Source organism: Oncorhynchus masou, chromosome 10 (assembly GCF_036934945.1).
Source record: "Oncorhynchus masou masou isolate Uvic2021 chromosome 10, UVic_Omas_1.1, whole genome shotgun sequence".
NCBI classification, from domain to species: Eukaryota; Metazoa; Chordata; class Actinopteri; order Salmoniformes; family Salmonidae; genus Oncorhynchus; species Oncorhynchus masou.
The window spans coordinates 54,182,770-54,199,060 of record NC_088221.1 but is presented as its reverse complement, the minus strand read 5'-3'; the positions used below and the strand labels follow the sequence as shown (position 1 = coordinate 54,199,060).

General features: G+C 46.0%; 1 protein-coding gene across 1 annotated transcript; it reads right to left on the bottom strand.

The window, feature by feature from the left end:
* Positions 1–1,259: 1,259 nt before the first annotated feature.
* Positions 1,260–5,545, bottom strand: fzd7a (frizzled class receptor 7a). The gene has a single exon (XM_064977011.1). The coding sequence runs from the start codon at positions 5,084–5,086 to the stop codon at positions 3,392–3,394; it is 1,695 nt and encodes a 564-aa protein (XP_064833083.1). The 5' UTR covers positions 5,087–5,545; the 3' UTR covers positions 1,260–3,391.
* Between the last annotated feature and the right edge of the window lie 10,746 nt (positions 5,546–16,291).

Genomic DNA, 16,291 nt, shown 5'->3' with positions numbered 1-16,291 from the left:
CTTGGCTCACCTTTTCATATTCCCTCGCTGACATCATATGTTGGGAGAACAATAGACTCAGCTATTAGAAATATCACAGAGACAGACCATCATTACTGTTCTAGCAGGCTGATAGGCTGATTGTTCTAATTAAGATGCTGATAGGCTGATTGTTCTAATTAAGATGCTGATAGGCTGATTGTTCTAATTAAGATGCTGATAGGCTGATTGTTCTAATTAAGATGCTGATAGGCTGATTGTTCTAATTAAGATGCTGATAGGCTGATTGTTCTAATTAAGATGCTGATAGGCTGATTGTTCTAATTAAGATGCTGATAGGCTGATTGTTCTAATTAAGATGCTGATAGGCTGATTGTTCTAATTAAGATGCTGATAGGCTGATTGTTCTAATTAAGATGCTGATAGGCTGATTGTTCTAATTAAGATGCTGATAGGCTGATTGTTCTAATTAAGATGCTGATAGGCTGATTGTTCTAATTAAGATGCTGATAGGCTGATTGTTCTAATTAAGATGCTGATAGGCATTATTAAGTAGGTCATGTAAAAAGCTTAGCACAGAATATTTTTGACCATCCTTTAATTATTCGTACCTCCACAATTCCCCACTTGGAAGACAAAACACAACTTTTTTTATTTATGTTTTATTTGACCTTTATTTAACGAGGCAAGTCAGTTAAGAACAAATTCTTATTTTCAATGACGACCTAGGAACAGTGGGTTAACTGCCTTGTTCAGGGGAACAGTGGGTTAACTGGCTGTTCAGGGGAACAGTGGGTTAACTGCCTTGTTCAGGGGAACAGTGGGTTAACTGCCTTGTTCAGGGGAACAGTGGGTTAACTGCCTTGTTCAGGGGAACAGTGGGTTAACTGGCTGTTCAGGGGAACAGTGGGTTAACTGCCTTGTTCAGGGGAACAGTGGGTTAACTGCCTTGTTCAGGGGAACAGTGGGTTAACTACCTTGTTCAGGGGAACAGTGGGTTAACTGGCTGTTCAGGGGAACAGTGTGTTAACTACCTTGTTCAGGGGAACAGTGGGTTAACTACCTTTTTCTTGGGAACAGTGGGTTAACTGCCTGTTTAGGGGAACAGTGGGTTAACTGGCTGTTCAGGGGAACAGTGGGTTAACTGCCTTGTTCAGGGGAACAGTGGGTTAACTGCCTTGTTCAGGGGAACAGTGGGTTAACTGCCTTGTTCAGGGGAACAGTGGGTTAACTGCCTTGTTCAGGGGAACAGTGGGTTAACTGCCTTGTTCAGGGGAACAGTGGGTTAACTACCTTGTTCAGGGGAACAGTGGGTTAACTACCTTTTTCTTGGGAACAGTGGGTTAACTGCCTTGTTCAGGGGAACAGTGGGTTAACTGCCTTGTTCAGGGGAACAGTGGGTTAACTACTTTGTTCAGGGGAACAGTGGGTTAACTGCCTTGTTCAGGGGAACAGTGGGTTAACTGCCTTGTTCAGGGGAACAGTGGGTTAACTGCCTTGTTCAGGGGAACAGTGGGTTAACTGCCTTGTTCAGGGGAACAGTGGGTTAACTACCTTGTTCAGGGGAACAGTGGGTTAACTGTCTTGTTCAGGGGCAGAACGACAGATTTGTCCCTTGTCAGCTAGGGGATTCCAACGCTCTAACCACTAGGCTACCTGCCTCCTCTAACCACTAGGCTCCCTCCCTCCTCTAACCACTAGGCTACCTGCCTCCTCTAACCACTAGGCTACCTGCCTCCTCTAACCACTAGGCTACCTGCCTCCTCTAGCCACTAGGCTACCTGCCTCATTTAGCCACTAGGCTACCTGCCTCCTCTAGCCACTAGGCTACCTGCCTCCTCTAGCCACTAGGCTACCTGCCTTCTCTAGCCACTAGGCTACCTGCCTCCTCTAACCACTAGGCTACCTGCCTCCTCTAACCACTAGGCTACCTGCCTCCTCTAACCACTAGGCTACCTGCCTCCTCTAACCACGAGGCTACCTGCCTCCCTCCTCTAACCACTAGGCTACCTGCCTCCTCTAACCACTAGGCTACCTGCCTCCTCTAACCACGAGGCTACCTGCTGCCCCGTTCGAAACGTCCACGTCTCGTTGCAGGTGGCGGCACTTTGGAGTGGACACCCACCTGTCTCAATCAACGAGAGAAGATTTTAAATAGACCAAGATGGTGGCATACACATTGTTGGATAACTGCATTTTTCACGCATCATGTTCAAAACCATGTATAAGTGACTTATTGAGCTTCACAATCAATTTGAAATACTTTTCAATGTTTTGAACGTGAGGCGCGGAAAAAATGCTAATATCGGTACCAGGACTTGAATGGGATTTGCGTCCACAAATGCTAAAACGTTAGCATTTGTAAACCGTGCCAGGGAAACTAAACCACAGCATGGATTGCTGTCCTACCTCCATAGACTGCTTACAGGGTGAGGGTTTGAGTGAACTATCCCTTAAATCATCGACTTACAATAACTTATTCCTCTAAATATAAACTATTCTCATAGGCTACACATTTGACCACAAAAGCAAGACATTTAAAAAAAAAATAATAATAATTTTAATCCGTGAAATTGTACAGGTCACCTACACACCGTCTACAGCATTAAAAAGCATTTGTAAAAAATTGCATGATTTTTATCCAAAATAGATTTAATTTTTGGGGGAAAAAAATATGTTTTTGCAAGATATGTATACTGCAGTAGCTTGTATAATTCCACTGCTACACACATGCAAATTCTATCCCATTTCTAAATGCAATGTCTGTCAGTCTTACTGTGCCACAAATACATGATTGTCACTGGTTGGCTGTGAATGTCAAACAAAAATGCAGTATAAATTCATCAGGTCAAAAGTGTTCTTTCTTCAACCGAAGCCAGTAGCATTATATGATGTCGCCGTAGCTCTATAGTGTGAATAGGCTCATTCATTGTATACAATTGTTACAGGATCACCTCTGTAATGAAAAACACTTTCTTACAAACACCCAGGGGCTCTACATGATTCAGAATTTGACCTACATGCCGGTAACGATACGTTCGGAACTATCCGTTTCTCCGTATTCCTCTTCAGATGATCATTGCACAATAAAGTGTCCGTATGAGCTTGTTTTCGTAACAACAACCCTGGGATCTGGGAAGCCACAATGGCTTTTTATTGGCTCCTGAAAAGATTCTGATCGTCCAGTTCGGGAGGGGCTGCACGAGCCACGGACCCCCGTATTGAACTCATCATAGGTCTTATTCCATGCGTTATGTTCTGATCCCAAATGGCACCCTACTCCCTTACTAGTGCACTACTATATGGGCCCTGGACAAAAGTAGTGCACTAAATAGGGCGTAGGGTGCCATTTGGGACACCATCTATTATATTATCATTCCCTGGTTGCTGGTACTCGGTCTGTCATTGATGTTCATACTGTCGTTTCTCCCTCGTTGCTGGTACTCAGTCTCTTATAGAACATGCGCCATGACTGCAGTGTTTTGCCTGACCATATCCAAAACCCGGAGGTGATGCCGACAATCAAAGTCATCAAATACTTGATCATGAAGACAGTAAAGTCTGGGTTCATGAGCGCAAAATTGTTTGGTGGACAAGGCACAGCAAACTTTTTACAGATCTGTGTATGCCAAGTTTTCTCCCACTGTTCACGGAACGCCTGCTCGTAGAAGTAACAGGCTATGATGATCGTGGCAGGAACGGTGTAGAGGACACTGAACACTCCGATCCGAACCATAAGCTTCTCCAGCTTCTCCGTCTTGGTTCCGTCGTGTTTCATGATAGTTCTGATCCGGAACAGAGAGACAAATCCCGCGAGAAGGAACGACGTCCCTATAAACAAGTAGACAAAGAGAGGTGCCAGAACAAAACCGCGCAAGGAATCCACACTGTTGATGCCCACATAACACACCCCTGTGAGTGGATCTCCATCCACCTGTCCCATGGCCAGGATGGTAATCGTTTTAACAGCGGGTACAGCCCAGGCAGCGAGGTGGAAATACAGAGAGTTGGCCTCAATGGCTTCATGCCCCCACTTCATACCGGCAGAGAGGAACCATGTGAAGGACAGAATCACCCACCATATGGAGCTGGCCATGCCGAAGAAATACAGAATCATAAAGAGAATTGTACAGCCCTCCTTCTTAGTTCCCTGAGCTACAGTCTTATAACCAGTATCCTTGAATTTATCAATACACACCACTTTATCCTCTAAGATGAACCCGGTGGCGTAGGCAGTGGCCACCATGAAGTAGCAGCCGGAAAGGAAGATGATAGGCCTCTCTGGGTAGCAGAACCGTCTCATGTCCACGAGATAGGTCAGCACTGTGAACAGGGTGCTCACACAGCACAGAATGGACCAGATCCCGACCCAGAGCCGGCCAAACTTCACCTCCTCCTCCCGAAAATACATCAACCCGTTGGGCTTGGTGGGCTCGCAAGGCGCGCCGCAGTCCTTAACCCCCATAAAATAGTAGTTCAGATAGTTGGGCACCTGCAGTTGTAGCGGGCAGGAGAACTCCTGTTGCTGGCTCGGTCGACCAATATTGGGGGGTAGAGTCATGAGCTCCAGAAGGTAGGGTGTTGGGTATGAGGTGGGGCGACCGGTGTCCGAGGTATTTTGACCCACACAGATCTCTCCCGCTCCGTGGACGGGGAAGTTCTCACAGCGGAGCCTCTCCGGCCACTGGAAACCGAACTTATTCATCAGGGCCTCGCAGCCTTGTCTCGCCCGCTCACACAGGGACCTGCACGGCGGGATAGCCTGCTCGAGCACCGTACAGACCGGCGCGTACATAGAACACAGGAAGAACTTCAGGTCCATGGAACACTGGACCTTGACGAGCGGGTAGAACTGGTGCACCTCAAGCCCGGCGTCTTCCTGGTTCGTGTGACCGAGGAGATTCGGCATGATGGTCTGGTTATAGGCGATGTCCGTACAGAGGGGTATGGAGATGGGCTGGCAGAAGCCGTGTTCGGGTATAGAGATGCCCTTCTCACCGTGATACTGGCCTGAACACAACCGGAAAAGCGCACACAAGATCACCAGCGCACAACGCGCCGTACCTGCCCAATGAGCCGATTCCACCATAGTTAAAATAAAAAACATCGAATAAAATCCTAAATGTAAAAAAAATTCATTTTCAAAAACTTGAGTTTCATATATACCAGAAAAATGATCTCTTACATATAAAACGGTTTTCGCTTTTCTGTCTCGAGCCTAAACTGCTTGTACAAGTTCACAAAACCGTGCGTGTGGTCTCCGTATTCTCATGACTTATTGGTCTCAGGTCTTTGTAAATAGCCGTAGAAAAAGGTAATCATTTGCGTTAGAAAAATGTACTCCTTTGCGTTTCCTTCTCGGGATCACCAGCTTAAAAAGTAATTCATTGTCTCCTTAGTTAAAATGAAGGTTCCACTGCGCGCATCTCCTCGCTTGTGTTGGAGATCGTTACGCATGTAAATGTATTAAATATGGTTAAGTTAAAGTTGCAGTTTTCTTATCGTGCACACTGTCCATAGCGTTGCCTTGCTGGACACTACAAAGTTGGAGCTGTGGCACACAAAAGAGCACACGATGATGTGACGTCGGTTTCTAGTTACCCCTCATTCACAAGCCACAATGTAAGGGCGGGGCGCCTGAAAACCATGGGGTCTCCGGACTAATCACAGGGTTTGTTTTCCTTTGCGTCTCCTTCCTGATTGGATTGAGGGAATTATGGCAAACGGGTTGTTTAATAACTTTTTATCCCCTTATTTTTTTTCTCCAGAATTATTTTTATTAGATTTTTTTAAACTTAAAAAAGCCCATTCCTGAAATATTTTTGGTGCATAATCTCAAATCAAAATCTAATTTTATTTGTCACATGCTTCATAGACAACAAGTGTAGATTTAACAGTGAAATGCTCCTTACTCATGGGTCCATTTCCAACAGAGTTAAAGATGCAAATAGATAACATGGTTATAACAGGGAGAGGTCAATAACATGGCTATAACAGGGAGAGGTCAATAACATGGTTATATACAGGGAGAGGTCAATAACATGGTTATAACAGGGAGAGCTCAATAACATGGCTATAACAGGGAGAGGTCAATAACATGGTTATAACAGGGAGAGGTCAATAACATGGTTATATACAGGGAGAGGTCAATAACATGGCTATAACAGGGAGAGGTCAATAACATGGCTATAACAGGGAGAGGTCAATAACATGGCTATAACAGGGAGAGATCAATAACATGGTTATATACAGGGAGAGGTTAATAACATGGTTATAACAGGGAGAGGTCAATAACATGGCTATAACAGGGAGAGGTCAATAACATGGTTATAACAGGGAGAGGTCAATAACATGGTTATATACATGGAGAGGTCAATAACATGGTTATATACAGGGAGAAGTCAATAACATGGTTATATACAGGGAGAAGTCAATAACATGGTTATATACAGGGAGAAGTCAATAACATGGTTATATACAGGGAGAAGTCAATAACATGGTTATATACAGGGAGAAGTCAATAACATGGTTATATACAGGGAGAAGTCAATAACATGGTTATATACAGGGAGAAGTCAATAACATGGTTATATACAGGGAGAAGTCAATAACATGGTTATATACAGGGAGAAGTCAATAACATGGTTATATACAGGGAGAAGTCAATAACATGGTTATATACAGGGAGAAGTCAATAACATGGCTGTATATAGGGAGAAGTCAATAACATGGCTTTACCCACGCACCACTGTGATTTACCCACGCACCACTGTGATTTACCAACGCACCACTGTGATTTACCCACACACCACTGTGATTTACCCACGCACCACTGTGATTTACCCACGCACCACTGTGATTTACCCACGCACTGCTGTGATTTACCCACGCACCGCTGTGATTTACCCACGCACCACTGTGATTTACCCACGCACCACTGTGATTTTACCCACGCACCACTGTGATTTACCCACGCACCACTGTGATTTTACCCACGCACCACTATGATTTTACCCACGCACCACTGTGATTTACCCACGCACCACTGTGATTTACCCACGCACCACTGTGATTTACCCACGCACCACTATGATTTACCCACGCACCACTGTGATTTACCCACGCACCACTGTGATTTACCCATGCACCACTGTGATTTTACCCACGCACCACTGTGATTTTATCCACGCACCACTTTGATTTTAAACACGCACCACTGTGATTTTAAACACGCACCACTATGATTTTACCCACGCACCACTGTGATTTTACCCACGCACCACTGTGATTTTAAACACACACCACTGTGATTTTACCCACGCACCACTGTGATTTACCCACGCACCACTGTGATTTACTCACGCACCACTGTGATTTACCCACGTACCACTGTGATTTACCCACGCACCACTGTGATTTACCCACGCACCACTGTGATTTACCCACACACCACTGTGATTTACCCACGCACCACTGTGATTTACCCACGCACCACTGTGATTTTACCCACGCACCACTGTGATTTACCCACGCACCACTGTGATTTACCCACGCACCACTGTGATTTACCCACGCACCACTGTGATTTCACCCACGCACCACTGAGATTTTACCCACGCACCACTGTGATTTTAAACACGCACCACTGTGATTTTAAACACGCACCACTGTGATTTTACCCACGCACCACTGTGATTTACCCACGCACCACTGTGATTTTACCCACGCACCACTGTGATTTTACCCACGCACCACTGTGATTTTACCCATGCACCACTGTGATTTACCCACGCACCACTGTGATTTACCCACGCACCACTGTGATTTACCCACGTACCACTGTGATTTACCCACGCACCACTGTGATTTACCCACGCACCACTGTGATTTACCCACGCACCACTGTGATTTACCCACGCACCACTGTGATTTACCCACGCACCACTGTGATTTTACCCACGCACCACTGTGATTTACCCACGCACCACTATGATTTACCCACGCACCACTGTGATTTACCCACGCACCACTGTGATTTCACCCACGCACCACTGTGATTTTACCCACGCACCACTGTGATTTTAAACACGCACCACTGTGATTTTAAACACGCACCACTATGATTTACCCACGCACCACTGTGATTTACCCACGCACCACTGGGATTTTATCCACGCACCACTGTGATTTTAAACACGCACCACTGTGATTTTACCCACGCACCACTGTGATTTACCCACGCACCACTGTGATTTTATCCACGCACCACTGTGATTTTACCCACGCACCACTGTGATTTTAAACACGCACCACTGTGATTTTACCCACGCACCACTGTGATTTTGTTTTCTCAAGAGGGTATTGTGCTTCTATAAATATGTACCTTTGACTCTCCTGGCTTGTTTCAAAGTCAGATGATGTTGATCTCAGGCTGAAAGCTTTCATCTAATGTGTCTACCGGCTCTGTACTCCTAAAGCTGGCATCAAGGTCATCAGTAGCAGGATTAGTCTGTGGCACACACAGCAGTCAATGATTAGCAGAGGTGGGACCAAGTCATTGTTTTACAAGTCACAAGTAAGTCTCAAGTCTTAGCACTCAAGTCCCAAGTCAAGTCCGAAAACAAGTCACAATGTGCTCTTCACCAAATTTAATACCATTTCATATTTTCAACAAGAGTCATAGTATATTACATTTACGCAAATCATGAATGCTTTTAAAAATATCTGTATATTTATTACTTTCCAAATAAATGTTATATTTCCAGGGGAAGCCATGAGAAAGCAATCGGGCGATGTAGGCTTGTACACAAATCCCCCAACCTCAACACACACTCTCTCTGTATGGTTACAGTAGGCTGACGTATGTCAATGGTTTTAGGAACAGCAGTAACATCAGGCAGGATTTAGGCTACCAACTGCTTAGCCAGTTGTATGGAGCTCAATCTTGGGTGCAATGATCACGTTCCGCATTGACTGACTGTGTGGAGGCTCATTGATGTAACGCTACGTTAGCCTACATGATACACCAGTAAAGTAATAAAATATATGCCTGTCGGCTACATTAATCCTGACTTACCGTTCTTTGTGCAGCTTCAAATGTCGAACAAGTTTGGAAATTGTTGCGTCTTCGTCTGTAATTTTCTTCCCGCATGTTTTGCAAGTTGCAATCCGTTTTTTGTTGATACAGCATCGTCTTTATATCTGAAAATAATAATTTTGGGTATCATCTTTCCAAGGGCTCCATCCTGAATTCACCCGCCGACGTTCCTCTGTACTGCCACGCACAACTTTCTCTCAGCTGGCACAATTTGATTGGCTGCTGTCCGATTCAAACTGTAATCCGTTAAATGAATAGTTGATGCGCTGCACACTTTGTTTTATAGCATAATTTTTAATATTTGGGCTCGAGGAGGGTTGGGGAGGCTTGGGGAGGCTCGGGGAGGGTTGGGAAGGGTTGGGGAGTGTTGGGGAGGGTTGGGGAGGCTTGGGAAGGGTTGGGGAGGGTAGGGGAGGCTTGGGGAGGGTTGGGGAGGGTTAGGGAGGCTTGGGGAGGGTTGGGGAGGCTTGGGGAGGGTTGGGAAGGGTTAGGGAGGGTTGGGGAGGCTTGGGAAGGGTTGGGGAGGCTTGGGAAGGGTTGGGGAGGCTTGGGGAGGGTTGGGGAGGGTATCAAGTCAGGTCGAGTCACAAGGCTCAAATCCAAGTCAAGTCACGCGTCATTGGTGTTAAAGTCAAAGTTGAGTTGCAAGTCATCATATTTGTGACTCGAGTCCACACCTCTGGTGATAAGCCAACATTTTACTACTTTGTTCCCATTAATACACACTCAAACAACATACTATCCCCCCCCCACCATGTCAATAGGTCATGCATACCACACCATCCCCAACATACTATACCCCCCCCACCATGTCAATAGATCATGCATACCACACCATCCCCAACATACTATACCCCCCCCACCATGTCAATAGGTCATGCATACCACACCATCCCCAACATACTATACCCCCCCCACCATGTCAATAGGTCATGCATACCACACCATCCCCAACATACTATACCCCCCCCCCCACCATGTCCATAGGTCATGCATACCACACCATCCCCAACATACTATACCCCCCCCCACCATGTCAATAGGTCATGCATACCACACCATCCCCAACATACTATACCCCCCCCCCACCATGTCAATAGGTCATGCATACCACACCATCCCCAACATACTATACCCCCCACCATGTCAATAGGTCATGCATACCACACCATCCCCAACATACTATACCCCCCCCCCACCATGTCAATAGGTCATGCATACCACACCATCCCCAACATACTATACCCCCCCCCCACACCATGTCAATAGGTCATGCATACCACACCATCCCCAACATACTATACCCCCCCCCCCCCCCCACCATGTCAATAGGTCATGCATACCACACCATCCCCAACATACTATACCCCCCCCCACCATGTGAATAGATCATGCATACCACACCATCCCCAACATACTATACCCCCCCCACCATGTCAATAGATCATGCATACATTTTGGATATTGTGGTTTGCTTCCAACCAATGTAGTTTTGATGCAGAAATGCACATATTAGCATTTTTTTATGACACGTGTGATATGTTAATGACATATTAACGGACATATATAGTGTAATAGAACAGCGAGGACAGTTCCCTCTAAGCTCTCTACCCCTATCTGTGCGATATAGACTGCAAAGCAAGTACCTTACCTCTCGTAGCTGATGATGCAATCTCCCGAAAGCTCTGCTCTGAGTCGTCTCGTTCTTTTTTCTATATATTTTAACAATATCAGCTTTAAAACCATAACTCTGTTTCTTTTCTCTTTTCTGAGATGTAGACAGTTGGGATGTTAAAGATGTTCTGGAACACTGGCTGGTGGGATGTTAAAGATGTTCTGGAACACTGGCTGGTGGGATGTTAAAGATGTTCTGGAACACTGGCTGGTGGGATGTTAAAGATGTTCTGGAACACTGGCTGGTGGGATGTTAAAGATGTTCTGGAACACTGGCTGGTGGGATGTTAAAGATGTTCTGGAACACTGGCTGGTGGGATGTTAAAGATGTTCTGGAACACTGGCTGGTGGGATGTTAAAGATGTTCTGGAACACTGGCTGGTGGGATGTTAAAGATGTTCTGGAACACTGGCTGGTGGGATGTTAAAGACGTTCTGGAACACTGGCTGGTGGGTTGTTAAAGATGTTCTGGAACACTGGCTGGTGGGATGTTAAAGATGTTCTGGAACACTGGCTGGTGGGATGTTAAAGATGTTCTGGAACACTGGCTGGTGGGATGTTAAAGATGTTCTGGAACACTGACTGGTGGGATGTTAAAGATGTTCTGGAACACTGGCTGGTGGGATGTTAAAGACGTTCTGGAACACTGGCTGGTGGGTTGTTAAAGATGTTCTGGAACACTGGCTGGTGGGATGTTAAAGATGTTCTGGAACACTGACTGGTGGGATGTTAAAGATGTTCTGGAACACTGGCTGGTGGGTTGTTAAAGATGTTCTGGAACACTGGCTGGTGGGATGTTAAAGACGTTCTGGAACACTGGCTGGTGGGATTTTAAAGATGTTCTGGAACACTGGCTGGTGGGATGTTAAAGACGTTCTGGAACACTGGCTGGTGGGATGTCGAAGACGTTCTGGAACACTGGCTGGTGGGATGTTAAAGATGTTCTGGAACACTGGCTGGTGGGATGTTAAAGATGTTCTGGAACACTGGCTGGTGGGATGTTAAAGACGTTCTGGAACACTGACTGGTGGGATGTTAAAGATGTTCTGGAACACTGACTGGTGGGATGTTAAAGATGTTCTGGAACACTGGCTGGTGGGATGTTAAAGACGTTCTGGAACACTGGCTGGTGGGATGTTAAAGATGTTCTGGAACACTGGCTGGTGGGATGTTAAAGATGTTCTGGAACACTGGCTGGTGGGATGTTAAAGATGTTCTGGAACACTGACTGGTGGGATGTTAAAGATGTTCTGGAACACTGGCTGGTGGGATGTTAAAGACGTTCTGGAACACTGGCTGGTGGGATGTTAAAGAAGTGGTATTTTCATCTGGAACACTGGCTGGTGGGATGTTAAAGATGTTCTGGAACACTGACTGGTGGGATGTTAAAGATGTTCTGGAACACTGGCTGGTGGGATGTTAAAGACGTTCTGGAACACTGGCTGGTGGGATGTTAAGAAGCAAGTGGTATTTTCATCCCATTACCTTGCATTCAGGACCTTTAATTTACATGCAAGCTGGCTGGCAGGGCTGAGGAATATACCTACACAGGGCCTCAGGGCCCAGGGGGACCAGGGTACAGTAGGCCATCTCTCACTAGTCACCCCAACAGGCCTCTTCTCACTGGACACCCATCAGGTCTCTTCTCACTGGACACCCATCAGGTCTCTTCTCACTGGACACCCACCAGATCTCTTCTCACTGGACACCCCGACAGGCCTCATCTCACTGGGCACCCACCAGGTCACATCTCACTGGACACCCACCAGGTCACATCTCACTGGGCACCCACCAGGTCACATCTCACTGGGCACCCACCAGGTCACATCTCACTGGGCACCCACCAGGTCACATCTCACTGGGCACCCACCAGGTCACATCTCACTGGACACCCACCAGGTCTCATCTCACTGGACACCCACCAAGTCTCATCTCACTGGACACCCACCAGGTCACATCTCACTGGGCACCCACCAGGTCACATCTCACTGGGCACCCACCAGGTCTCATCTCACTGGACACCCACCAGGTCTCATCTCACTGGACACCCACCAGGTCTCATCTCACTGGACACCCACCAGGTCTCATCTCACTGGACACCCACCAGGTCTCATCTCACTGGACACCCACCAGGTCACATCTCACTGGACACCCACCAGGTCTCATCTCACTGGACACCCACCAGGTCACATCTCACTGGACACCCACCAGGTCTCATCTCACTGGACACCCACCAGGTCACATCTCACTGGACACCCACCAGGTCTCATCTCACTGGACACCCACCAGGTCACATCTCACTGGGCACCCCAAGGGGCACTGATGACACATTTCCACTGAGGATTTACCACAGTGTTTTACCCAAAAGGCTCATACTTTTAAGTTTCCATCTACGCAGTCTGGCACCCCTTCTCCGACTTGGAGTCAAGGCAAGGTCCTGGGTACTTTTCAGCAGTCATTTACATAACAATGGCTAACTGTGAACTTTAACGCCTTCTCACAAAGAAATGGTCTTGAATGATGCAGAGGTTTGTTGATTCTGCTCGTCCCTCCTGATTGAAACACAACACTAGAGGTCACATTAACATAAACAGAGTGGCTTTTAATCCATGACCAGACCTTTCATTTCTGAGGCTCCGTATCTGTGACTGCGCAGTATCTCGCAGGAATTTGGGACTTCACGCATTTTCTCATGCTGAAACCGGGTTAGATATTTACCGCTACTTAAATCAGAGTTAAATGTCAGAAAGATGATATTCGCAATGTCACTAAGCAAAAACAAACAAATTGTACTAAACTGATGACAATCATGTGTTAACATTGTAGTGGCTATTGATGTTTTGATTGTTGGTATTTTTTTTTTTTGTTGCTTTGAGACAATGTGAATATGATATTTGAGGTATTTAACTCTGATTGAACTAGCTATGTATCGAACCCGGTTGTTTCAGCATGAGATAATGAGTGAAGTCTCAAATATTAAACACTCATGGAAACAGAGCCTCGGGGAAATAAAAGATCCGGTCACGGATTATGATCCGATACCTAACATAAAACACTGGCGCCCCCCGCTGGTGTGGAGGGGTATGTCCAAAAATGCAAATGAATTCAAATTCAAATTCAAATTAATTACATAAAAATCATACAATGTGATTTTCTGGATTTTTGTTTTTAGATTCCGTCTCTCACAGTTGAAGTGTACCTATGATCAAAATGACAGACCTCTACATGCTTCGTAAGTAGGAAAACCACAGAATTGGCAGTGTATCAAATACTTGTTCTTCCCACTGTAGTTCTAACAGTAGGTTCTGAACAGTATATAGTTCTAACAGTATATAGTTCTACAATAGGTTCTATATACAGTGAGTGCAAATGAGGTAAAATAAGGGAGTTAAGGCAATAAATAGGCCATGGTGGCGAAGTAATTACAATATAGCAATTAAACACTGGAGTGATAGATGTGCAGAGGATGAATGTGCAGGTAGAGATACTGGGGTGCAAAGGAGCAAAACATAAATAACAATATGGGGATGGGCTGTTTACAGATGGTCTATGTACAGGTGCAGTGATCTGTGAGCTGCTCTGACAGCTGATGCTTAAAGCTCGTGAGGGAGATCTGAGTCTCCAGCTTCAAAGATTTTTGCAGTTCGTTCCAGTCATTGGCAGCAGAGAACTGGAAGGAAAGACGACCAAAGGGGGAATTGGCATTGGGGGTGACCAGTGAGATATACCTGCTGGAGCGCGTGCTATGAGTGGGTGCTGCTATGGTGACCAGTGAGCTGAGATAAGACAGGGATTTACCTAGCAGAGACTTGTAGATAACCTGTAGCCAGTTGGTTTGGCGACGAGTATGAAGCGAGCGCCAACCCACGAGAGCATACAGGCCTCAAGGATGGGTAGTGTATTGGGCTTTGATGACAAAATGGATGGCACTGTGATAGACTGCATCCAGTTTGTTGAGAAGAGTGTTGGAGGCTATTTTATAGATGACATCACCGAAGTCGAGGTTCGGTAGGATGGTCAGTTTTACAAGGGTATGTTTGGCAGCATGAGTGAAGGATGCTTTGTTGCGATATAGGAAGCCGATTCTAGATTTAATTTTGGATTGGAGATGTTTAATGTGAGTCTGGAAGGAGAGTTTACAGTCTAACCAGACACCTAGGTATTTGAAGTTGCCCACATATTCTAAGTCAGAACCGTCCAGAGTAGTGATGCTGGACGGGCGAGCAGGTACAGGCAGCGATCGGTTGAATAGCATGCATTAAGTTTTACTTGCATTTAAGAGCAGTTGGAGGCCACGGATGGAGAGTTGTAAGGCATTGAATCTCCAAAGAGGGGCCAGAGTATACAGAATGGTGTTGTCTGTGTAGAAGTGGATTGGAGAATCACCAGTAGCAAGAGCGACATAATTGATGTATACAGAGAAGAGAGTCGGCCCGAGATTGAACCCTGTGGCACCCCCATAGAGACTGCCAGAGGTCCGGACAGCAGGCCCTCCGATTTGACACACTAAAATCTAGTAGTTGGTGAACCAGACAAAGCAGTCATTTGAGAAACCAAGGCTGTCGAGTCTGCCAATAAGAATGTGGTGATTGACAGAGTCGAAAGCCTTGGCCACGTCAATGAATACGGTCTGTCAGTACTGTCTTTTATTGATGGCTGTTATGATATCGTTTAGGACCTTGAGCGTGGCTGAGGTGCACTCATGAGCAGCTCGGAAACCAGATTGCATAGCGGAGAAGGTATGGTGGGATTCAAAATGGTCGGTAATCTGTTTGTTAACTTGGCTTTCAAAGACCTTAGAAAGACAGGGTAGGATAGATATAGGTCTGTAGCAGTTTGGGTCTAGAGTGTCACCCCCTTTTAAGAGGGGGATGACCGCGGCAGCTTTCCAATCTTTGGGGATCTCAGATGATACGAAAGGGAGGTTGAACAGGCTAGTAATAGGGGTTGCAACAATTTCGGCAGATCATTTTAGAAAGAGAGGGTCCAGATTGTCTAGCCGGGCTGATTTGTAGGTGTCCAGATTTTGCAGCACTTTCAGAACATCAGTTATCTGGATTTGGGTGAAGGAGAAATGGTGGGGGCTTTGGCGAGTTGCTGTGGAGGGTGCCGGGCAGTTGACCGGGGTAGGGGTAGCCATGTGGAAAGCATGGCCAGCCGTAGAGAAATGCTTATTGAAAATCTCAATTATAGTGGATTTATCGGTGGTGACAGTGTTTCCTAGCCTCAGTGCAGTGGGCAGCTGGGAGGAGGTGTTCTTATTCTCCATGGACTTTACAGTGTCCCAGAACTTTTTTGAGTTAGTACTACAGGATGCAAATTTCTATTTGAAAAAGCTAGCCTTAGCTTTTCTAACTGCCTGTGTATATTTGTTCCTAACTTCCCTGATCAGTTGCATATCACGTGGGCTATTCGATGCTAATGCAGAACGCTACAGGATGTTTTTGTGCTGGTCAAGGGCAGACAGGTCTGGAGTGAACCAAGGACTATATCTATTCTTAGTTCTACATTTTTTGAATGGGGCATGCTTATTTAAGATGG